General features: G+C 37.1%; 3 protein-coding genes across 4 annotated transcripts; 1 reads left to right on the top strand and 2 right to left on the bottom strand.

Moving 5' to 3' along the window:
- The first annotated feature begins 2470 nt into the window (after nt 1–2470).
- ca6 (carbonic anhydrase VI) lies at nt 2471–7661 on the top strand. 2 transcript variants are annotated; one of them, XM_043225299.1, is made up of 10 exons: nt 2471–2662; nt 3594–3773; nt 3959–4107; nt 4492–4587; nt 5505–5571; nt 5685–5842; nt 5918–6044; nt 6149–6232; nt 6683–6703; nt 6830–7661. In XM_043225299.1, exons 1-10 carry the CDS (start codon nt 2503–2505, stop codon nt 7441–7443), a joined length of 1656 nt encoding a protein of 551 aa, XP_043081234.1. In that variant the 5' UTR covers nt 2471–2502; the 3' UTR covers nt 7444–7661. The 2 variants fall into 2 exon arrangements, with proteins under 2 accessions (XP_043081234.1, XP_043081235.1); XM_043225300.1 differs by lacking the exon at nt 6683–6703.
- Nucleotides 7549–14116, bottom strand: LOC122329098 (solute carrier family 2, facilitated glucose transporter member 5-like). Its single transcript, XM_043225301.1, has 12 exons — nt 13963–14116; nt 13635–13733; nt 13372–13529; nt 13170–13294; nt 12941–13093; nt 12712–12837; nt 10709–10896; nt 10469–10579; nt 10252–10353; nt 9537–9612; nt 9097–9224; nt 7549–8687 (listed from the first exon to the last, which is right to left on the bottom strand). The coding sequence occupies exons 1-12, from the start codon at nt 13984–13986 to the stop codon at nt 8460–8462; spliced, it is 1518 nt and encodes a 505-aa protein (XP_043081236.1). The 5' UTR covers nt 13987–14116; the 3' UTR covers nt 7549–8459.
- A 3963-nt stretch (nt 14117–18079) lies between these two features.
- On the bottom strand, nt 18080–22055 carry gpr157 (G protein-coupled receptor 157). Its single transcript, XM_043224011.1, has 4 exons — nt 21225–22055; nt 20275–20488; nt 19249–19443; nt 18080–19082 (listed from the first exon to the last, which is right to left on the bottom strand). The coding sequence occupies exons 1-4, from the start codon at nt 21599–21601 to the stop codon at nt 18873–18875; spliced, it is 996 nt and encodes a 331-aa protein (XP_043079946.1). The 5' UTR covers nt 21602–22055; the 3' UTR covers nt 18080–18872.
- Between the last annotated feature and the right edge of the window lie 3067 nt (nt 22056–25122).

The raw sequence follows: 25122 nt of genomic DNA, 5'->3' as shown, positions 1-25122 counted from the left end.
TATATATATATATATATATATATATATATATATATATATATATATATATATATATATATATATATATATATTATTAAATAAATATATATATATATATATATATATATATATATATATATATATATATATATATATATATATATATATATATTTATTTATTTATTTATTTATTTTTAATGGTGTTGTAGTACTTCAAACTTTGCACTTATTTGATTAAAAATGCAATAAAACCGTAATACTGTGAAATAAAATTTGAGGGCAAAATAATGTTAAATAATCTTTTAAATGTAATTTATTCCTGTGATGGCAAACCTAAATGTTCAGCGGCACAAATCACAAATCATTCTAATGTCGACGTTTATCAGAGGTGCGCAGTGCGATATGACCGGCCAATGCTTAATATTTTGTCAAAAAAAAAACTTGATCTAATTGTTTTAGGATTATTTGTTGAGGAGAAAGTTCAAAAGAACAGCGTTTATTTGAAATGTAAATATTTTGTAACATTGAAAGCTATTTATCACTTTTGATCAGTTTAATGCATCACTGGTGAGTAAAGTATTAATTTCTTGTGGAGTATTATGAAATCTTTAGATTTAGTGTTCATTAGTGCCAGTCAGCGTTTCTGAGTAATGTTGCTTGGCCACTTCCCCACTGAGAATGAGTAACAAATTTATATCTAGATTCTTTTGATCGGTCGTGGGCCCCGTGTCTCACCTGGTTGCCTGTTGATGGCAACATTTCCCAAAGCGTTCAATACCACGAACCAGCATTAACCAGACTCAACCAGTTGTCTCGTTACTCTGAATTAGAGTGAAGTGTGGCTTTCATTTGAAACCACTGAAGTCTTGACAAAGCTTGAGAACAAAAACGTCTGCTGTCTTATCAGTGCTGCAGAATACTCATTTTCTAAATCCTCTTCATAATTTCACCAATCAACCCACAAAAACACGTTGTCCTAGAGAATTAGCATTTGCACAAAAACACGAACCTCTAACCGTACCACTTTTTTACTTCACATCTCCATATCTACGTTCTTAAACATTTTATCTGTGCACCTTTATCTGCCCATGCACCCTTATTTTCCTATACTGTGCACCCTTGTCAGATTTATAGATTTGGGTGAGTGTTGTATTTTGCCATTTTAATTTAGCAACTGTCCCATTTGAAGCCATGCATAGCATATAACATCCCTAGTGACAACGTCAGAGTAAGATCAGGGTCTTTTGATCTTGACAAAAACATTCCCACAGCAGGGCTCCTCATATCACTCTGAATTTAGGTAAAAGGTACATCTTGATCACATGTCTTCCCTCACTGCAACTGCACTGTTATTATGCTTTTTTACAAACTCCAGACATGTTTTCACAGAGTTCTGAGAGTAATGGACAGCGCTATGCACACATCTTTCCTTCAGTAACTGGGGCGCCTTAACTTCATTATCAGCTACTAAACTCTAGAGTCTTCAAAGTAACCTTTGACCTCTGTGGTTTCTCTCTCAAGGCTCCTTCACTCTGAGTACCTCATTTAATCATTGGCTGCCCGTTTGATGTTGATGGCAGATCCGATAATTACAAGTATCGGGACGTCCAAACACTTTGATATTTTCGTCATCATTTGTAGTTTGCATTTTTATTTACCCTCACAGTGTCTATTAAACATCTTTATTCACGAGTAAAACACGAGACAGAGATGTTTGATTTAGCCAGATTTAAGATGACCGTTTGCTAGCATGCACTGGTTTCCTTTTCTCTAGAAAATTCAAAGCAGCTTTACCTTCATTAGCCATTGAGTAGTAATAAGTAGACATTATATAAAAACATTTAATGAAATTGTACTAATGAAATTGATTGCCGCCTAAACTTACAGTACAAGCTTGTCTGATGAAAACAAGTAACTGATAATACTGATTTACATAATCAATTATCTCCTTGCTACTAGCCGTTATTGTTATTATTTTACGATGTTAAAAGAATTCAGTCAGGCTATATTAACTTGAGTCATGATCATTTTAAACATGTTTGAATAGGGTTTACATTTTAAAGGCACAGCTATAGAAAAGCTAATTCTACATTATTTCCTCGAACCACTCGCCTCGTTTTGATCATTTTATGATGTAAATGAAATCAGCTTTACTTGGGCCACTAACACGAGTCATTATGTAATATAATCATTTTAAACACGTTTCAAATTTCAAATTCAAATTTTATTTGTCACATACACAGACATACGTAGTACGACATGTAGTGAAATGCTTTTGCGTTAAAGCAAGGCGCACAAGAAAAAAAAAATCACGTTCTATTTGCATTGAAATATCTTTATTTAAAGGCTGCACAAGAGTAAACAAGAAAAAGAAAAACGTGAAACCACTGAACAAAACCAGACTGACTTGTTGGTGAATCCTGGGAACTGCTTCAAACATTTATTTGCCAATACGTCAAAGCTTCCCTAAATGACCATGTTACTACACGCCTTTGGCATTCTGGGTGTAAACCGTTGCAATCAATGTCACTCTCTGCACCTCTTCACGATCCTGTGAACATACATCACACTCACTCAGAGAGTCTGTGCAGCTGGAGCATGGAGCTGTTTGTAGTCCTGTTATACGCCGGACTGGTGAACTTCGCATCAGCTGGAATAGATGGACATAAATGGACGTATTCAGGCAAGCGCTTCCTTTTTTATTCGTTTATTTTAAACAATCTCACTTTGAAGAGTTCTGGTGCGCGCGCAATAAGTTTGTAAGGCGATGTTCGCTTTTTTTTTTTTTTTTTTTTTTTTTTTGACATGAAACGTTTAGCTTGCGTCGTTCGTATCGCCCAGCCTGGCTACTGTCTAACTTCAGCTGTGCAAAGTCATAATTTATTTTTTGTCAAATAACAATGAGCCGCGTTGTTCTATGAGTGATTGTTATCATAGAAGAAGATGGCTACCTATGCAAATAGCCTATTAAAATAAATATAGGATATAAAAAGATACATATGTAAGACAAATATCTGTTCAATTTACGAATTTAATGACTTTCACTGGATATATATATATATATATATATATATATATATATATATATATATATATATATATATATATATATATATATATATATATATATATATATATAAATCTTTGCATTACAGGTAGGTAAATATAAAAGGTAACTTCACACCTTACGATTTTTTTTTTTTTTACTAAAAGAAATACACACGCACGTGCTTATTAGACCTGGTAGCCACAAGTTACAAATAAACCACGGTTTTGCCTCACTGTATTTTGTAGTGAAGCTGTGTTTAAACACGATTAATTTTATTCATTTCAATAGCGTTGCTAGAACAGTTGAAGTGTAAATGATATAGCCAAGGAACTTTGATGTAGCTACTATACCGAGCGAAACTTCATAATGGAAAGCGCGTAAAGTGCGCACTGTTGCTATGGTTACCTCCTTCGCGCTGTTCTCATTAAAGAAATACCTTCAGTCGAATTTGAATCGCGCGTTATCGTAAAGTAAGGCGTACGGCTCCCCGTCCATATCATCGCCGGCTGCATTGTGTATATTGCGTGTCGCGCTCTGCTTAAATGGCTTTCGTTGTTTCATACAGAAGGAGAAGTGGACCAGAAGCACTGGGCAGAGAAGTTTCCCGAGTGCGGCGGCGACCAGCAGTCTCCCATCGACATACAGCGACGCAAAGTGCGTTACAATCCGGGACTGCTACAGCTCGATCTGACCGGCTACGAGGACATGCGCGGCAGCTTTCGCATGACCAACAACGGACATTCAGGTATGGATTCATGTATTAAAACAATGCACAACTCTCAATTATTATCTACGTTCCGCTGCCTTGATTTTGTCGCCCCCTCGTGTCAAAAAGCGGCCACTGCTACTTTATACAGACTACTTCAGACCATGTTTACGGGATAGATTCGCTCTTAGAATGCAGTCTACAGTCTTGTTTGTCTTTGACAGTGGAAATTAAACTGCCGCCGACTATGAAGATCACCAAGGGGTTTCCAGACCACTACACTGCTGTCCAAATGCATCTGCACTGGGGAGGCTGGGACTTGGAGGCCAGTGGATCAGAGCACACTGTGGATGGCATCCGCTACATGGCAGAAGTATTTACATAATTCATACAAGCCCAGCGCATGGATAAATGTGCATTTAGAGACATCCTAGATACAAAAATATATAGAGTTGAGGGACTGTTTTCTTCAGTGGGGCTATGGGGCTCAGGGCTTATCCATTCAAGTGATGCTGGACACATGCCTGAAGTTTTACTACAGTATGTCAGCTACTATTTTAGGCAAATATGTAGTTATCGCTGTTCTGTTATATTGTTATTTTGTTCATTTCTGCATATAAGTTGCTCAAGAGCGTTGAGAAACTTTAATTTAGCAACACGGAAGGACTCGTTTAACTCAATATATGCTTTGAATCTAACATTACTCAATTTTAAGTGTAATTTCTAGCGCTTTCCTGTTTGACTTCCTGTGTCACAGCTGCACATCGTTCACTACAACTCTGATAAGTACAGGAGCTTCCACGAGGCCAAAGATAAACAAGACGGGCTTGCAGTTTTAGCCTTTTTTTATGAGGTAAGACCGGCTGTGAGCATGTTTTTCGCCGTTATTTTTTTATCCATTGTGGTGCAGTGCTGCCATCTAATGGGAATAAGGGAAAGAAAGTTATCTTTACAGAAAAATACAATTGAAAATAAAAAATGCAAATGAAAAATATTATACATGAATCCTCTTAAAACAGAGCTGGGCTGCACCAAATGACCCTGCATTGCCTGAAGCACGTAGCATGAGTAAAGACAGACAGTATTCTCTGAACTAAATGGGTTAATTGATCAGACCGCTGTGTGGTGGCCTACTGCCTGACATTCTATTCCCACAAGACTGTGAGCAGGTCACAAGCTCCCGGTGCCATTTTATGGGGGAGGTCAATGTTTTAGTAACACACCCACAGGCATCTGCTGCAATATAGAGTGCAGTTGCAAATGTCTTTTTTTGCAATTACTTAGCTAATAACTGGGTTTATAATAGTGAGCTAGTGCGTTCATGAAACCTCTTCAGAACCATCATGCCACTAGTTATACCGCCTTTAGTTTCAACTTAATGTTTAAAGAATGCATATATACTCATATATAATATTTCATATATTAAAAAGTATATTTATATATTCTTTTTGTTTTAAAACTTTTTATTCTTAATTTTCCTTAATTCTTAATTCTTTAAACATTTATAGTATATTTTTTATATTTTTTAGACAAAATAATATTATTTAAATGATTTTTAATAAATGTAAATTTCCCATTATATATTTACAATAGTAAGAAATGATTACAGTATCTATCTATTTAACTATTATCTATCATCTATACATTATTTATGTTTTTATGAATATATATATATATATATATATATATATATATATATATATATATATATATATATATAATATAAATTTTGCTTGTAATGACATTATGGAGATTGTTTTGTTTGTTTAGGATGGTCATTTCGAGAACACATACTACAGTGATTTCATTGCAAACCTGGCAAACATCAAGTATGTAGGTATGCAAAACCTTTTGTGTGAACCTTGCAAAAACGTTTCATTCTATGTTGCCTCAAATATCCTTATTTTCTGTATTTTTTTTTTCTCTCTCTCTCTCTCTCTCTCTTTGCAGGTCAGGCTATGAATATCACTAACTTGAACGTACGATCCATGCTTCCAGACAACTTGGGTCACTTTTTCAGATATCAGGGCTCTCTCACCACACCGCCGTGCCATGAGAGCATTCTGTGGACTGTGTTTGATACGCCCATCACCCTCTCTCACAATCAGGTGACTCCCAAAGTTCTCCAGAAACTTTTCAATCTTTTTTACTTTTCCTTTAACTTTTAATGGGGTGACCTTCAGATCAGGAAATTGGAGAGCACATTAATGGACCATGAAAATAAGACCCTGTGGAACGACTACCGCATGGCCCAGCCTCTGAATGACAGAGTGGTGGAGTCCTCTTTCCTCCCACGCCTGAGCAAAGGAGGTTAGAGCAGAGCTTCATCCCTTCTAGCAGTAACGAAAAACTTTCTTTGTTAGGCCTGCGGTGCCTGAGCATGTTCTCCCTCTCTCCTCTTTGGTTTCTCGCAGGAATTTGCCGCCAGGAGGAGATTGAAGCTAAGCTTAAGAGGATTGAGAGCCTTATTGTGTCACTGGACAAAAAAACGGTTTCAGGTATAACTTTTCATGAGAAATGTCAAGATTACAGTGAAATCTTAAAGGGATAGTCCACCCAAAAATATAAATTCTTCATGTCTTTAAGGAACCTGTATGGCTTTCTTCCTTTATTTGCAACAGAATGTAAGCTGCTTTTTCCACACAATGAAAGTGAATGGCGACAAAAGCCGTCAAGCAAACTGTATTAGTAGAAAGTGACTTTAATGGTAATTGGTCTTTATAAACACTAATTCATAATGATAAAATTTCATCACTTTCATTGTATAAAAAAAGCTCAGGCTTTCTGCATTCAACTTGTTTAATGGAAAAAATGCCATACTGGAGGGTGAGTAAATAATAGAATTGTTATTTATCCCTTTAAAAGTAATGTGTGTCAGTCTCAGTATGCACTGTTAAACCATTTCTAAATTGAAATTAGCTTTGACATTGATATTTGGTCTTTTTAAGGACCATCATCTACAACTAAAGGTGAGTATTTTTCTTGGAGTGGGTACAACTGTAGTTTTAGAACTGGAGACATTCAAACATACCATAACAACTAATATAATCCGTCGAGATGCTATGTATCGACTTACGTCACCTTTCCTCCTCAAGGCCTGCAGCATATATCGTCACTGGTCCTCTACTTCCCAAAAAAGAACGTGGAGAGTTACGCCACTGTGTTCTTGTCCCACCCCATGAACCTCCAATCCTTCACGGCCTGCATGAATGTCCTCATACCACCTTTACAAGACCTAACCGTGCTTTCTTACTCCACGGCACATGACAATGAGTTAATGATCACTTTGGGCACTGAAGTGGGTCTCTGGATTGGAGATGAGTTCGTGAATTTACCATTCGAGCCACAATCTAACGACTGGACAAACTACTGCTTCACCTGGGCTTCACACACAGGAGGGGTTGAACTGTGGGTGAACGGGCTGGTCGGGAAAGAAAGGTACATTCAGGCGGGATACGCCATTCCAGCTGGAGGAAACTTCATTTTGGGAAAGGACCAGGATGGCCTTTTAGGGATCTCAGACAGTGATGCTTTTGTTGGGCAAATGACCGATGTAAATATGTGGGATTATGTTCTGACTGCCTTAGAGATTAAGGAGCAAATGCTGTGCGATAATGGCAAGGTGAAAGGGGACGTCCTGAGCTGGGGAATCACTCCGCTCAGTCTGTTTGGAGGAGTTCAGCTGCAGGCAGGGCAGGTTTGCCTCTGAGAGAGAAAGAGGACTTTTTCAAACGAATGTTAATATCAGCAATATTAGCTCTGCTAACTTGAACTATATACTATCCCTGGGGAGTAACTGCAATTAAGAAAGATGTATTCTAATCAATCTTTATTTTAAATACAAACATTTCAATGTCGTTTTTAGCCAAATGAATAATGTGAATCATATCTGAAGAATTTCAATAAACATTCGCATTTTTAACCTTCTTAACGGTCTAGAGCTATTCATTTATTCCAAATGCACTTTGTATACCTTAAATATCTATTGAGAGCATGTTTCTAAGTCATGAAAGAAAGCTATTCTTGATTCTTCACAATTGCTTCTTGAAAGGAACCTTCGTTGAAATACATAAATATTTGTCTAAAAAAAGTCATATGATGCAACAGACATGCAAAAAACACAAGACAGAAAATTGTGTAAAGGACACCCCGCGATACAGATATTAATTACAGATGTAACTACATAGAGGTATTATACAAGTACAAACATGTATGTACACAATAAGGTAAGTTACTATGTTAAGTGCACAGTAGTTAAGGCCACCTACATTCTCAAAAATAAAGTTACAGAAGCTGTCACTTTTCAAAAGGTGCAATTCTGTTCCTATTAGATTCAAATATGTACGCTTTAAGTACTAATGTGTACCTTTAAGGTGCCAAAATGGTACAAATATGTACCTTTTGAAAAAGTACCGTCCCATTGACAGCTTTTGTACCTTTATTTCTGAGAGTGTAATAAAAAGTGGGACCAAATATTCTTAGTTTTAAGGAAAATACTGTATATGACTTTTTACGCTGATTATTTCGGAAGCCATTTGAAAACATTCTTTTTTGTCAAAACCCCAAATAAAGATGAAACCGAAAAGGCACAATATTTTAATGTTCTAATACAGGGCATGTTCTTTCAAAACCCCGGCAGACACTCAAAAATAAAGTGTGTTAAAAAATTCAAAGCATTGCAGACAAAAGCAAGAAGATGTCCTTTGTAAACAACCCCTTATCTATTTAGAGAAATGTGTTTTTCATTTCCTTTTCGCTGCTTCCCTCTCCGGTCTCTTTGATCTCAGAGTCTCCAGCCTCCATCACAATGTCCACCTTGTTTCTCTGAGCAAAAAGCTTGCTGGTCTCCAGAAAAGTCTTGTTTTTGGTCTCTGGGATGATCACCCAGATGTATATAAGCGTGGCAAGGCAGATGCAGGCAAAAATGATGAAGCTGTAAGGGCCCAGGCCTTTCTGTAGAGAATAATGACATTTTTTTTTTAACTCAAGTTTGATGATCTGCTTTTATGAGTCAGTAAGTTTTGCAACTGTAAAAGGATTTGCATGAAAAAAAAATCACCAGTTACTCATTGGATGAGATTAGGAGTTTCATCACTTATTTACCACTGGATCCTCTGAAGTGAACGAGTGCCACCAGAGTAAGAGTTAAAACAGATGATAAAAAATACCACGGTAATCCAAAAGTAATCCACAATTTGTGTGCTTTGTGTACTCAGCACCTAATCACTGCTAACCTGAAGGTGAGTACATTTCCAGCAAATTTTCTTTCTTTTTTTTTCGGTGAACTGTTCCTTTAATAACTTAACAAAAGTATAGAGTGGTGCAATACTGTGACTTTGTTGTGTTGTGTTTGACCTCTGACCTCTAGAAAGGGGAAGACCAGGCCGACGGTGAAGTTTGAGAGCCAGTGAACCGATCCACCCACCATGAAGGCTGGTGGTCTAGAAGACTGCCGAAACATCTCTGTAGTGATTACATTAGGAATAGGACCTACAAAGGGACGCAGAAAAAGCTGTCAAATCTGGATATCATCAGGCACGTCATCTTTTTATAGGAAGTGAGGAAAGAGATTGCTTGAAACACTGTGCTGCTTTTACAATCTGCTTTACTGGCACTTTAAAGCACTTCTCCCGCATTCACTCCAGGGTTTTAATGTAAAATCCCAGAAACTGCGGCATAAATCTATTGTCATTCCCCACCAAGGAATACAACAAATGAAAGGGAGGGAGGGAATTCATTGGGATGCAGCGAACCCCTCTGTGCATCCGCAATATGCCCCCTCCGGGATTGGTGTGAACTCACTTGGGCCAATAGCATGTCCGATGACGTAAACAATGACACAGATGATGCTGACATAGGGCATCCAGTTCAGTGTAGTCTGTGGGAGGAATGTACAGCAGTTATTCTACCGTTTATAGCCTTGCATTTCACACAGACCCAAGAGGCAAATTTGTCAGGCCAGCACATTCGCAGCTCTAAAATTAAAATCTCAGCTGGGACTGATATTTTACAATGCCTATAACACCTGTCTGTCTGTAAACAACAATTTACTACAAACATAATGGGCCACAAAAGGAAACTCCCTTATTCAGTTAAGTGAAACTGATTAGTCATAACAGCTTGCTCCAGTATTAATCCTTATCCTTATTGCTTGAATTAGGGGTCAAGAAAGTTTATATATATATATATATGTGGTTATATATATATATATATATATATATATATATATATATATAAACATTTGAATTCTTTCAACACCATTAGTGACCATTAATTATTAATGTTATTAATTAACTAAAGTTATGACCAATAACCAATAAATATCCTATATTCAAATATTACAATGATCTAATTTAAATAATAATGTCTTAATTTTAAAAAGATTCTGTCTAAATAGTTCATTAAGAATGTAGTTTTTAACATGTATAGCAGGCCTATATTATGCACTGAGGCATCACACAAAAAACTAAAATATTATTGTGTAAATAATGTCAGTAATATTTTAACGCAATTATACCTGGAAGTAAAGTGCTGTGGTCAGAATAACACAGGCTCCACAGCAGACGCCAAAGCCGATCAATAGCAACAACTTTCTGCCAGATTTCTCCACTATGAACACCTACACAAACAGAAAATCATATTTTTTACACTCATATTTCTTTGTGAAGTAAATGAGCTCCTCAAGAGTGTTACCAAGTTATAAATATGTCAAAAAGAGAGAGACAATGGCTCACAGCTGCTATTGTCATGAAGACATTAACTGCTCCGGTTCCAACCGTCACGTACTGAACGTGTTCGTCAGACACTCCTGCTGAGCTGTAGATGCTGTCAGCATAGTAATAAATCTAGTGAAAAAGAGTGGGTTAAAGTTAGGATTCAGTTCACCAAAACATAAAAACTGTTTAACACTACACTTACGTTTTCATAAAAAATGCATTAAATAGAATCATCTGATGTTTTAAAGCGGTGCTTACGGCATTGACTCCTGACAGTTGTTGGCCCATGTTCATGAAGATTACAGACAGCAGCTGCCAGCGCAGTGAGCGGAAGGTGAAGAGGTTGAGCACAGAGAGTTGACCTTCTGCTCGCTCCGACTGTTCCTCCACACGCATCTCACACAGCTCCTCATCCACATCCTCACAGCCACGCAGCTTCTGCAACCCTAAAACACATCAGAGACTTCATTTAATAAATAGCTCCCATGTTGACATTCAGATCAACGGCACTATAATGAGTGTGATAGTGCTCACCCAAAAATGAAATATCCTCCTTTGTGTTTGGATGAACAAGAAATTCATAGAAATTCAAGTAAGCAAGACACTAATTTTGAGTAGCTGACATTTCAGACACAATATTGATGTTATGGTTGCTTTTTTGTTTAGAATACAAAACAATTATATCTCTTCGCAAACCTTGGATTAAGCTATTTGATTCATAAGGATTTGTTTCATGACATCTCTATCGTTTTGGATATTTTACGTTTTTGAATACCTGGACTGTCAGTGGATGGACAGATACCTCAGGTTTAAAAAAAATATTGTTTTTGTGTTTTGAAGATTAGGCTCATTTTTATGGGTTTGCAATGACACAAGGGTAAAATCATGAATGAATTTTTCTTTTTTGGATGAACTATTATTTTAATCAAAACATTTTGGACCAAATCTGTTTTATGAATGTAAATGATTCAGTGACAGTCGTTTCATTTACTTGATTAATCAGTGTTTTTGAACAAATTGGTTGAATGAATGTGAATGATTTAATGATGCACACATAAAATTCTGGATGAATTAGTCCTTTTAAATGAATCAGGTGAATAAATCCGAATGATTCAATGCCACTGCCAGGCACTTGTTTAACTCCTAAATGAATCAGTGTTTTAAATCAAATGCAAGAATGTGAATAATTAAAGAATGCAATTGATTTGTTCCGGAATGAGTCAGTGTTTTAAAATGAATCGGGTGAATACATTTGGATGATTCAGTTACACTCTTATTAAGGCAGTGAACTGTTTTTATTCCTAAATGATTCAGTCTTTTTTTTTTTTTTTAAATCTGTTGAATGAATGTGAATGAATAAATATCATACTCATAAAGACAGGATTGTTGCCAGCTACTGGAGTAATAATGTAATACACAGACAGAACTGACAGAACTAAATGTCAATCTGTGCATACAGCATATTAATTCAACAGCAAAACACAAAGGAATTACATTTATGAAAAATACTAATTAAGAAAATAATTCAGTAACATTTTATTTTAAGTCATAATATAGAGTAATTGAGTATAGAGTCTTGCCTAATATCACTAAATACTTAGTGACAGCCATTGTACTTACATGAAATAAAATGTACTTATCATCATTTAATTTATGTAACAGCCTGTAATTACAGTTTGTAATTATGTAGCTGTAACATGCAGCTACTGTTACACATATTTAACAGATATAACAGATATATTCTGTCACACAGGTACTTACACTTAAGTACAATCTTGATACACTTTATTTTAAGTAGCTTATGCTGCATGTAATTCTAACATGTAATAATAGCAGCCTATTAAATCTACATAATTATAAACTGTAAGTATAAACTGTTCCATAACTTAGGTTAACTGTAAGTACATTTTGTTTTATGTGAGTACAATGGCTACTACCAAGTACCTCTTTAGGTAATTTCCCTTTGTTATGGACACCTTAAAATAAAATGTCATTATTTATTTATTATAGCATAATAGACAACACAAGACCTTGAGGAGGTTTCAATGATCCAACAAGGTTATCTCTTCAATAGAAAAAGGACGAACAGCATCTAAATGTTGTAAATGAATTACATAAGTCCAAATGATAAAGCCAAACAATGACTGCGTCATAAAACCCCTGTAATCTTGATGAGTTCATCGTTGGTGAACCTCCAACTACAAAACACACTTGTTTTTTGTGTGTTCTAACATAGAAGACCAAAATAGCTCCTTCTGTACCTTTCCTGGCAGTTTTTTCATCCCCCTTCTGTATGAGCATGTAACGTGGGCTCTCGGGGAAGAAAGGCAGAAGCAGCAGCTCAATGACAGCCGGAATCCCTGTGAGGCCCAACATGATGGGCCAACCTAGAGAGAGAACAATACACATCACCACGAGCATCAGGAGCACAGCAATATTGCAGTATGCCATAAAAAAATGGACAAAAACCCCAGTGCTCTGTGTAATTACCTTCCTCATTTCCCAATATATTGTCAATACCGAACACTTGGGCGGCAAGGATACCAACAGTGATGAAAAGCTGAGGCACTATTCCAATGGCCCCCCTGAAATTCTTGGGTGCGATTTCTCCCAAATACATGGGCACCACGTTGGAGGACAGGCCTGTAAAGCACAGTCACATCCTGTCATGTCTAAGCACACCACTGATCCAAACCGACAGGAGGAATATTCTACTGACCTGCACAGATGCCCACTAGAAAGCGTGCCACAATGATGATTTCAAATGACCCTGCCACTTTACTCACACCCATCATTATAGCAGGAATAATAGAGAAGACGTTGTTGAACAGAAGTGTGCCTTTTCTTTAAGAAAAAGACCTCCGTTAAGCGCGAATGATGATTGGGATTTGGTGCAACGTACAAACGACAGATTTTTTCACCTTCCGAATTTGTTCACCAATGGAGCTACCATGAGAGATCCAAAAAACCCACCCAGTGGGTACATGGACACAGTTACGGACCACAGGAGGGTCAAGAGATTTTCTGACATTGGGCCATAACGATTCACATATATTTGGCTGTAGAACCGCTGCATGTCCTTTGATCACAATATCAGAGAAGTTTATCAATGACGAAATGTTTAAACATAATATAATATCATAATATATAATATAATATCATAATAAATATTATCGGTCAGTACCGGGGCAGGTGAGTTGACAACAGCCACATTGTATCCATACTGAAAAGACGAGCCAAATCCAGCAATCAGAGAAGCTGCAGCCAGGATCAGTGTCACTCTCTGTAAAATTGCATTACTTTAAAAAAAATATGTAAATACAGATAAAACGCCTCAAAATTAATTTTCAGTCATATGGAAGCAGCTGCAGGATTTGAAAAGGCCAGAAATACCATTTAATTGTTTTCTCAGTTACCAAACCAAAAAAGCAAAAAACAAAACCAAGTGTTTAAACAACTGTAAAACTATTTTACTTATGGCAGAAATATAAAGTTTAGTCGTAAGTACTTACCCCCTTCCTCTCATTTTTCTCCATGTCTGTCTCTTCCTTTAAGCTTTAATTCCGCACAACGGTCAGAAATAAGACCAGCAAAAAGAAATGACGGCTCTTTCGTTATATAGTACTTTGGACATTGGAGCCGACCCTGAAAACCAAGGTTAAAGTTGTTTGGTATTAAAGCAACAGATATAAGCAGATAAAAATAGGCTCTATACTTATCTGCACCTATAAAGAAAAGCACACGGCATTAAACATGTTAGATATTGGGGTGCTGGTACTTACATCACCATAAGAAAATATTTAGCAGGATATTTTATAACAGGCTAACCTTTTGAGCACATTATAATCCTTGCTGTATTAATTTGCAAAGCGACTTATGCTAGCTACAGTCAATATCTGGTTTCTGTGCCACTTCCTGTCTATTTTTGATCTCATATTGACTAATCCTTATGTATTTGATGTTCTAAGATCCATATCTCAGTGTATATGTGCACGCACACTGTGAATGCTGTGATGAGCCTCTCCCTGGAAATGGTTTTAGGATATCCGACTGCAAACATTGAGCAGAGGAAAATGTACAGACTAACGCGTGTTGCTGCTGCTCATGTGTATTCTGGGTTCAAAAATTAAAAGGAAATGCTGGCAAGAAAAAGACTGGCGAAACAGTTCTTTTATTTGTCTTCTTTTTTTCAGAATTCATAAAAACTAAAGAGAAACATATATACTGGGAGAACGTTTGCGCCCCTTATAGGTGAAAAGTGTGCATGCAAGGGGTTTTTGTCTTTTAGCTAAAACATCTAACTCAAACTGTATCAATGAAAATAATAATATGCGTATATATATGCTGGTTGTCCTCTAACAGACCTCTATACCCAGGACTTCACACACAACCTGCAAGTTTAACATATTTTAATTAAGACCCTATTTATAAAAAGATCATTGGTTTACACCTAAGTTATGAAAATAATAAATCCCTTGCGTATCAGAACTTGGGGAGTTTGTAATTGAATAATTACTCAATGTCATGCTCTAAAGGAAAAACAATGTATTCAGAAATAAAAGGATTTCAGTAACACTCTGAAAAGGAATATTCATATACAATTTTCTTAGCTCCACTGCTGCTGAGTTAATAAAATGAGCATAAAGGTATGCACGCACGCACACACGCACACACACACACACACACACACACACACACACACACACAGACGAGGTATTCTTCTTGACTAAAGAAGCCAGATCTCTAAATTCTTTCCCAGCAAAGGTCCGGACAATCATAACTTAAGCTATTTCAGGCTAGAAAATCTTGTATGGCTATGCAATTAAACAACGTGCAATTCGAGAATATTTATTGCAAATTTCTAGGTTGGTGGGCCAAGCAGATTAAACAGATTAAACCCAAGTCAAAAGAAAGAATGGAGATAGTATTGCCTTGCGTATACTTTGTGAAAGCTGAACCAGTCTGGGAGCTGAATATGAACTGCAGCCCACTAATTGGTGACCTCTGACCAAGGTTGATGTTTTCCACTAAAAATCAGCAAATGATAAGCTTTGTTTGTTACAGCACAGCACAAATGGTTTAATCTAAAAAACACATCTTCTTCTTCTTTTTTAAACAGAACAAAACAAAACAAAAACGTACCACGTGTTTTATTTTCAATAACATAGCGTCGCTTGAACTTTGACAACCACGTATTTCCATTGTAGTATCTGTGTGAATAATATTGGACATGCTAAAAAACACAACGCACAAGATTTTGCCATACCATGGTTAAGTGCCTTATTGCAAGGTCTTATTATAAAGCATCTTACCCCTCCGAACAACGACTCTTTAGGCTACTTATAAATAATGAAATTATTATTTCACTCCACAATAGAGTAAAAGACTGAAAAGGAATAAAACAGAGGCGGTTTTGTGGAAAAGCAGCATTAAAAAGGCTTTGGTGAGCGTGACACGGACAGCAGGGGTCTCTGTCTGACCAGTATCTGCTCCCTCCTGCAGTGCAGCACTGCAGATTCTCTCATTCCTATTCCTCCTTCAGCAACTCATTAATCAAATTGATTGGACCTCATCAACTTAAACAGAGATCCTCAGCTGTTTATTTCAGCGGGTCGAGGGCTGAACAGCCCACTGGGGATTGTGGTGAGGTGTGTGTCCTCACAGTCAGGTCTGCGAGTGCGGCTTTAAAAAAGCTCTCGTTTAGGTGGCTGTCCTCTGCAGTGATATGCAGTCATTGCAGACACCCACTAAGGGCTGTAACGAGCCCAAGCGATGGACACCGAAGTGAATAAAGGGCCAAGAAAAGTGGCTTACCAAAAACAGCCATAGGTTTTAAAAATATGAGACCAGAGGGTGGGAAATATACGTTAATGTAAAACGTATCTTTGAAAATAAACACACAGTATGTAATTATTTGTAAGATTTAATTAAAATTGTACTACAATAATCAAATTCAGAGTACGTATTGTGACAAATTAAATAAATGTAGGCTAATTAAAATTAATAATTTAAACTCGGAAATCAAAATTCTCAAAAGACAAAAAAAATAGTATTTGCTATAAATGTAGTAATTTCAGTAAATGTATTATTGATTATTAAACTATACACACTTTAAACTCTGCAGTACATAAAATACATGAACGTGAATCAAGTAAATATTATGCTAATTATGTGGTATATCTGTTTTCTGTTAATAATATGCTGTGACAAGCCTCTGAAACGAATAACCAAAATCAAGTGATGGTTCTGTCCCAGCTTGCTTGTAAAACACTCTGCACTCCAGTCCATGCCAAAATTAATGATACATCATTCAGAAATGACTGTTGAGCCATGTTTGCTGTTTCCGCTCTGTCAATAAACCGTCGTTATGAGCTGCTCAGAGGACAGGACTGGCTTGTCCACTGCACACTGCCTCGGGGTTAGCAATACCATAAACGTTGGTATACAACGTCCTCTTCCCTCAGCCCGCATAACCAATCAGCACAACATTTGCCATTGTATTCAGCCAGTGCCCTTTTCCCTGCTATCCCCGGAATAGTTCCTCTTCATGTTAACTGAAAGCAGATCTGATATCATGCTGAGATAATGGAGAAGTCGCTCTGCATCCTCTCTGTGGTGAAACCGGCATAGACCGAGTCTCTTATACAGCATGTATTATCAAATATTTAGAGAAGCCGAGATACAGCTCAGCTTCACTCTAAATGCATATTAGCCAACGTCAAGCGAGACTCAACTGAATGTCAAGGATTGAGAGAATGTGCCGGCGCAATCATTTAATAATTTACGGATAATTACCAAGCAGATTTTTTCCATAACCTTATACATATTACGGCCAAGAAAGAACGTTCATGATGGGGAAACACCCCTGAGAGTTTTGAGGATGTGAAGATTAAATAAACGAATGAGGTCAGCATGAAATGGTTATTCAGTCTTTTAAAATACGTGTTATTGATCTTGTTGCCAATTACTGTTCTTTGTATATTTCACATTTTTAAATGCAGTTCATTTTCAATATTTTTTTGAGCCTGTAACGTTTCATCAAAATGTCCAATGCTGGATTTTCCAGTGAAAACGACTTTGAAAAAGACTTCACTGCTGATGTAGTAGCCCTTCTCCAAATATTTAGTCTGCTTATTACAACCCCTGTTGCTTTTTCACATCTTTCTCTATTTTTTTAAATGCAACGCCTACATCTCAATGTAGTATTGTACTCACATAAAACAAAATGTACTTACAGTTAACCTAAGTTATGGAACAGTTTATACTTACAGTTTATAATTATGCAGATTTAATAGGCTGCTATTATTACATGTTAGAATTACATGCAGCATAAGCTACTTAAAATAAAGTGTATCAAGATTGTACTTAAGTGTAAGTACCTGTGTAACTAATGAACCTCATCGTGTTGCCATAGAATTCTAAACTATACGAAAATAAAAATAATAAATACATTAAAGCACTAAATTTACTAAGTCGAAATAAATAAAAACTAAAACTATAATACACCTACGAAATAACAAAAAATGACAAAACACACACACTAAAAAAATCGAACTAAAAGAAAACTTTAAAAATATAAACAAAAGCTAATCCAAAATATTTATGAATACAATAATAGCATATAATAATAGTATAAAAATTCTGACAGGTATGGTTTTATTGAAATTAATTCATATGATGATAAAATATAACTTTAATACAAATTCATAACTAAATAATTTATCAGATACAAAGATTAAAAGGCACTACTTCCCCATTGCGTCATAGTTAAGGCATTGTGTGAAGTAACATTAAATGTGCGTGTTGTGATCAAGTGCATGTAACTCTTTACAGAGAAAAGTGAAAAAAAAAAAAAAAAAAAAAAAAAAAAGATTATGACAAGCAATACTACCCATTTGTACATATAAAAACAGAACATAATATAACACGTCATTTGTGGTTTAAGAATACATATTAAATGTAATGTAAAGTAATAACATTGCATTAAGAATGCTTTGTTAGGAGAAAGAGGGAAGAAATCCCTTGTAAAAACACTTCACAGTACATTTGCCATTTTGGTCACTAGATAATAAACTGCTGTATCCCTCGCTTCCCCTGAGCTACAGATCTCATTTCTATTTAAATGAACATGAGATATCTGCGGCAGCAGAATGAAAACAGATTTGGAAGACAGAAAGCCTCTCGCCTAAAGTGCTGAGCTAAACCGGTAACAGAAAGTGCGTTTGTGTTCCATGCTCTACGGGTTTTGTGCATGTGACCAAGTCCCCTGTAATCCGTGAAGGCGCTCGGTCAAACAAGAAGGCTGAGTGTAAGGCTCTGATGTAACTCCAACAACCACAACACAGAGCTGTGGAGTCAGAGCGTTCACTCCGTTCAGATAAGAGTTAAACGCGCTGCAGCAGCTGGAGGATCGCGGCAGCTTTTACCCCTCGCTGTTCTCCGAGTTTTGGGGGTTGCCGTTTTCCTCCCGGTGCGCACATGCATTTGCCCGGTTCTGGGACGCCGACTCCGCACGCCAGAGTCTGTCCTGACCTCTGCAGCACAGCGAAGCCGCCAGGCGCGATCGAATCGAGGGAGTCAACAGCACAAACATGATGCAGTTCGCTGCTCCTTGAAAGGTATTTCCAATTCCCTGTTAAAAACAGTGACGGCAGAATAAGCAGGATTGCCGCGTGCAATAAAGGCAAGTGCGGATAAACGGCTTTGATGAAGTATACAAATAAACTGCGTGAATGGGACTTCAGCTTGATGCGAATAAAGTTGATTTCGGGCTAACCGAGCGGAACCGGGTGACTCACGTGCAAGGTGACCAGCACGGGGTTGTGTCCCGCGGGGGAGTCGGTCAGGAGCAGCAGGAAGCGGATGGTGCTCCACATGCGGAGCATGATGAAGATGATGGGGATGAGGGTGAGCTTCCTGTCTGCCATGGAAGACAGCGAGTGAGAGACGGGGCTGCTGGTCAGGATGGGACGGTACTCAGACAGGGCCGCGTGCTTAAATACGTCACAGGGAACAAGGGCATTAAAAAGTTATCAGCCTTCTTTAGACTTGCGCAAAAAGCTCATCTAAAATAAAAATCCTGACGTTCGGGAAATTCAGTCGAAGTTTTTTTTAAAAGAATTAAATTCACGCTTTTATTCAGCAAGAATTAAAAGAACGATTAGACAATTGTAAAGACAATTGTTATTTTTAAAAAGCTGTTCTTTTTTTCAACATGATGCTAAAGATTCAGCTTTGCCATCACAGGAATAAATTACATTTACAATATAGTAAAATATAACCACTTATTTTAAATTGTAATAATTTTCACGATTCAGCCTTGGTGGAACTAAGGGACTTTAATTTGAACTTTTAACTGTAGTGAAAATTCTGGCATTTTATTATCTGATCTATCAAGAGTATTAAACCTCAAATTAAATGTGTCACCCCCCCCCCATCACTACAGCATGTGGTTTGCAGTTATTTGACAAGAATGTGGGACATTTGCAGAATATTTCATTTTCTCAAATAATTAACTTTATAGGGTTCCCACCCCCTTTTCACCAATAAATTCCCGTAATGTATCAATTTGTAGCCTTTAACTAGTAAAACCTACCGGTGACCAAAACTTCAATGACCTTTTAAGATTGTATCAACATCCATGACATTTCCAGGCCTATCACTTTTTCTTAATGAAATTATGATATTTCCCTTACACATTAGCTCTGGAAATTATTCCAGAAATTACTCGCCCTCTGCACACATTATGAGTTCATGGAAATGTCATGCAAACCTCTGCTAAGCTGCAACGTTAAACTGCCTGCGATGAGCCGCAGTGGACTTACTGCGTTATGAATGTGTATCTTTATGAGGATGTAGAGGACTGGCAGCGTGATGTAGGCGATGAACTCCCAGATCTTTCCCGTGAGCAGCATCCACAGCACATGGTCTTGAGCCTGGATGTTCACCCAGCACCAGCCCACAGACACTTCAGAGGCGTCGTAGCCGATCTTGTGCAGGGACAGGGCTGCCACAGTGATGGCGAAAGGAACGCCCCAGCTGACATGAACCACAAATCACAAGATCAGGCCGCAAAACCACAACTTTCCCTGACACAGAATCCCTTTTCTAAAGTTAACCACCAATCACTGTCTAGACCCCTTTTTCTTAGTGCAGCTGAAAGGATACGTTTCTGATAACATACAATATTACATAAAAAGATCTCCTAAATCACTGTAACATACAGGAAATAACCTCCCTGTTAAATTAAAACATAAGCATGACATATGCCCATGAACTCTATATTTCTGCAACATTAAGATTTCAGACTGTATCAAAAATTGTAAAATAATAATAATAATAATAACAACAAATATTACATATCTGAACGGAAGGAATTATCTAAAAGAGTTCAGTAACGCTAACATTAACTAATGTTAACTAATTATTCTAGTGTTACCAAGAAATCTGTTATTATGTAAATGAACTACAGCAACTAATTTACTTAACGCTATACCATTAGGCCTAATAAACATAATAATTAACAACAAATTTAAAGGTAACGCTTAGAAATCGTTTAATTGATTCATAACAGGGAATTGGAAACAATTGAAAGTTATTAAAGTTAACGGTGACTTCTTGTTTTTCCATAGAACGGAAGAAAATTGGAAAAGGGAAGAAAATTTACGCCACACCGATAAATATATATATTTTTTAATTTCGAGTGCATGTTTCTGAGGTGAGCTGTTCCTTTAAGAGTTCCCAGGCAGTGAAGGAATGCTTCGTGTAGTTTTACCTGATAAGATGAAAATACAGCACCAAGTTGTCGGCCTGCCTCTGGCTGGACTTCACAATAAAAACGTACAGGTAAATAGCGATGGCCACGGTCCAAAAGAACGAGCTTGTGTTGGCGAACGTGGAGACCGCTCCTTGCGCGATACAGTCCCCAGAATCAGAGTCAAACATCCTCAAAACTCCGTAAAAGTAGGAGAGCGCAGACAGGAGGTCGGTGACGGACAGAAACACGAGCAGTTTCCTCGGTGTAGTTCTCAGGTCGTGCCATCTCGCGTACGTGCACACGATCAAAAGCGACCCGAGAAACGAAAGCACACAGGATGTCAGGATAACGACCTGTTCGTAAACATACACCTCGGTCTGGTTCGCCTCGGCCATGGTTTTCTCTTTAGAGGCTTTAAATTCCAAACAAGCGCCTGGTTTGGTTGGTTGCTCCGAGTTCGATAAAGTCGAGTCTTATTTAAAGCATCGAGTCCACTTGTAACCCGAATAGAGTTCCAGTACACTTTTCCCTTGACAAATCTTTACCCTGAAAAACAAGACGGGCTTTAAGATCCTGAGGCTTTACAGAGCCGGTCCAACAGCTTCTTCACAACTGCTGAGGCAGTGAAACAATGTCTCGACAATAACAAATCAAAACATGCTGGATTTTGCGTTCGCTTTTTGTTACTATACGCCTTACGGGCTTAAAAAAACAGACTTAATGTGCGTCCCAGCCGCGGAATCTAAGCAGACGAACTCGAGAACCTTGTTTTCGCGTTTAAAAGTTTGAGAAGGTTAGTCAGGAGCCTTAGAGAGTGATTCAACAAGTGAATCTTTTGATTCAAAACACTAAAAGATTCGTACGGAATCGTTCGCTGATTCATTTGACGACTCTTCAAAGTCACGCAAGTAGAAACCATTCACGAGTCTTGTTTATTAAAAGAGAATCTAGAAAGAACATTTTACATTTCCTTTTCCTCACAATTGACGATAAATTAGATCATTTTTTAACATTTTAAAAGATTCACGGACGTCGACGAAACGGAACATTACTAGCGAAAATTAAAGGATTTTTTTGCTTTTATTTGTAGTAAGACCAACATTTTTTTGTCTTCAGAAGGTTAATCCCAAATATCATTCACGCGGAAATATTATTAAATACAACTGCATTCCAACCGGAAATGCGAGAGTTTGTGAAAGTATGCGCGCGAGCAATGCGGCATTGCACATGTGCCTGCAATTATTGATAATTAATCACATGCAATCACTATAATACACCATTAGATGGCGCAATATGAACTTCCATCAAGCCTCAAGATCCTGGTCTCTTTTTTAACCTCTTATATCATTATTTATTAATTATTATTTTTTATTTATTTATTTTGGATCTATGATAATGAAAGGTTTTTGAAGAGAGAAGGTGTTTTTGTCCCCCCCTCCCAAAAAAGTAGCCTATATTTCAGCTTGAAGTGGATTTCTGTGTCTGTTATTTAGGCCAGGATTAATTTTAGGTAAATGCATCTCCTTTTATTACAGTGTTTTCTAAGAATACTTTTCCTGGACAACTGCAGCGTTCTGTCCCAATGCGGTGCATCGTTTTATTTCAGGCAAGGAGGTAGAAAATGGAGAAGAGAAAAAAAAAATCAATGCTTTGCTTGATCCTCCATTAAAGGCAACCTATAGATTTTATCCCATCGGCTCTGTGAGCTGTGTATGCAGATTGTTATTTAGAGGAATCTCGCTCTCTTACTCTCATTACTCCATGAGAGTGTTACAGATAAAAAAAAGTCTTTTTTTTGCTCTCGAAAATATCAACATAAATATGACATCAGCACTCTATTCTTCTGCTATGCATCCACAATTAATTAAATGAATTTCTTAATATCTTCCATTAAGGTGTGAAGACGCAACTCGACTTCAGCAGAGGGAATCACCTTACTGTGTTGAATTATATAGATTTGAATGCGTTTTATAGTTTTATGTAATACATTATATTGTATCGTGTGCTGTGTAATCTGAGGTAAAATATAATTAAGAAAGGACTATGTAAAACATCTATTTTGTATACTGATAAATTCTAGTCCAGTTTGAATTAGTTCTCTCTGATAATATAAATTAAACTCCAAAGACATTGCAATTCAGACCCGAGATAAACTGCAATAAAATGCTAAACGCTTTCTGTCTATGTTTGGGTTAACTATACAGCATATCACAAGTATTGGGAGTTGTTTTATGCGCATTGTTTTGTTTAATTGACATTGTCTATTAAGATCCAATCTAGTAAGTGGTCTATAAAACAAGTATCTTAGGTTATTCAAACAGTTCATTTGGATTTATCTGCTATAATTGCTCTTTTATAGATATATATAATTAACATACATTTTAAAATAACATTAACATGTTTGTGATATTAAGCTACAATCCATTTAGGTTGTAATAAAAAAAATGCTTTAATACACTGTGAAAGACCTTACTAAATTGATTTTTAGCTTCTCAGGCAAGTTCAAACTTATTGCCACACTGATGTGATTACATTAAAACCTCAAGTGAGTTACAGGCATTTCATCCACCTGAACTAACTGCCCTTTGAAGATCAACAAACCAAACCCAAACGCTAATGAAATCTCCCGAAAATGAAACTTAACACTCAACACTTAAAAGAGTAAACATGCACCAAAAATAAAGTAATAACACAACATGACAATTTGAAAACATTTTTTGTTCGTTTTTATTGTCATTTGGATAAAAATGCATTTATATGGAATTATTGTATATTTTATTACAGTCTATTTTTAAAATAAATATTAATTGAAACAAAAATATTACAACAATTAAGTTTTTTTCACACACACACACACACACACACACACACACACACACACACACACACACACACATATATATATATATATATATATATATATATATATATATATTTCTTTTAGTATACAAGAGAAAAGTAAATGAATGGTATTTTTGTTTTTTTCATTTGATTAATGTTTCGTTCTACTATCAAACAATGCATCACAACACAATGTGAATGTGTCATCAGACTTTAAGCTAAGTATAAACAGGCCACATCATGTCATACCAATACTGAAACTGTGAAATCCAGTCAGCTGATGTTCACAGTAACACTTTAATGATTCACTCTTGATCTCATGGGAGAAGAAAGAAAAGGAACGTACTCATCTAAACTATGTCAGTAATGTCACGGAAAGAAAAAAAAAAAGGAGCCAACATACTTGAACCGATCTTTCACTTGAAACACTCAAGTCACTGTAAGTGTTCAAGCAGCGGTGCCAATAAACAAAAGCCGACACTCACAATTAGAAGAAGACCGAATGGGTAGAGAAGCTTGATAATGAGCACGGACGGCTTTTTTTCTTTTCTCGTCTCTCTCTCCAGCCGGGAGTGCGTGAGCGGGGTCGGATGGATGGGCCTCCCAAGGTGACGAGTTTCTGCGGCAGTATACTTGCTGATTGCTTCGTTCTCACTCCACACAACAACCAGCTAAGACACTGCCAAAGAACCACTCACAGCAGCGGCCCTCATCCCTCACTCGCTCTCTTCCCTCCCATCACCATCAGCTGTCGGCGGCTGCGAAGACTTCCAGTATGTGACTCTGCCGTCTCCTGCAGGTGAGCTCTGGACACTTTAATGCTCTGCTCGTGGAATGTCCACAGTACTTGTATGACAGCTAGGGACAGAGGTAGATTTCCCCTTAAAGAATAAGCCTTTGTTCTGCTTTCGCTTTCCAAGAGATGACGGTAGGTGAGAGGTTCCCTGAAAACACAGAAAACATCCAACACTTCCAGTTTATTACACCTCGCCAGCGCTGCATGTGAAAACAGAACTGGGTGACATAACGCAGGGAATGACAGCGTACACATTTCAGAAAATTATTTCTCTGTAGG

This window comes from Puntigrus tetrazona, chromosome 23, assembly GCF_018831695.1.
Source record: "Puntigrus tetrazona isolate hp1 chromosome 23, ASM1883169v1, whole genome shotgun sequence".
Lineage (NCBI taxonomy): Eukaryota > Metazoa > Chordata > Actinopteri > Cypriniformes > Cyprinidae > Puntigrus > Puntigrus tetrazona.
This window is presented reverse-complemented; position numbering and strand designations above follow the sequence as displayed.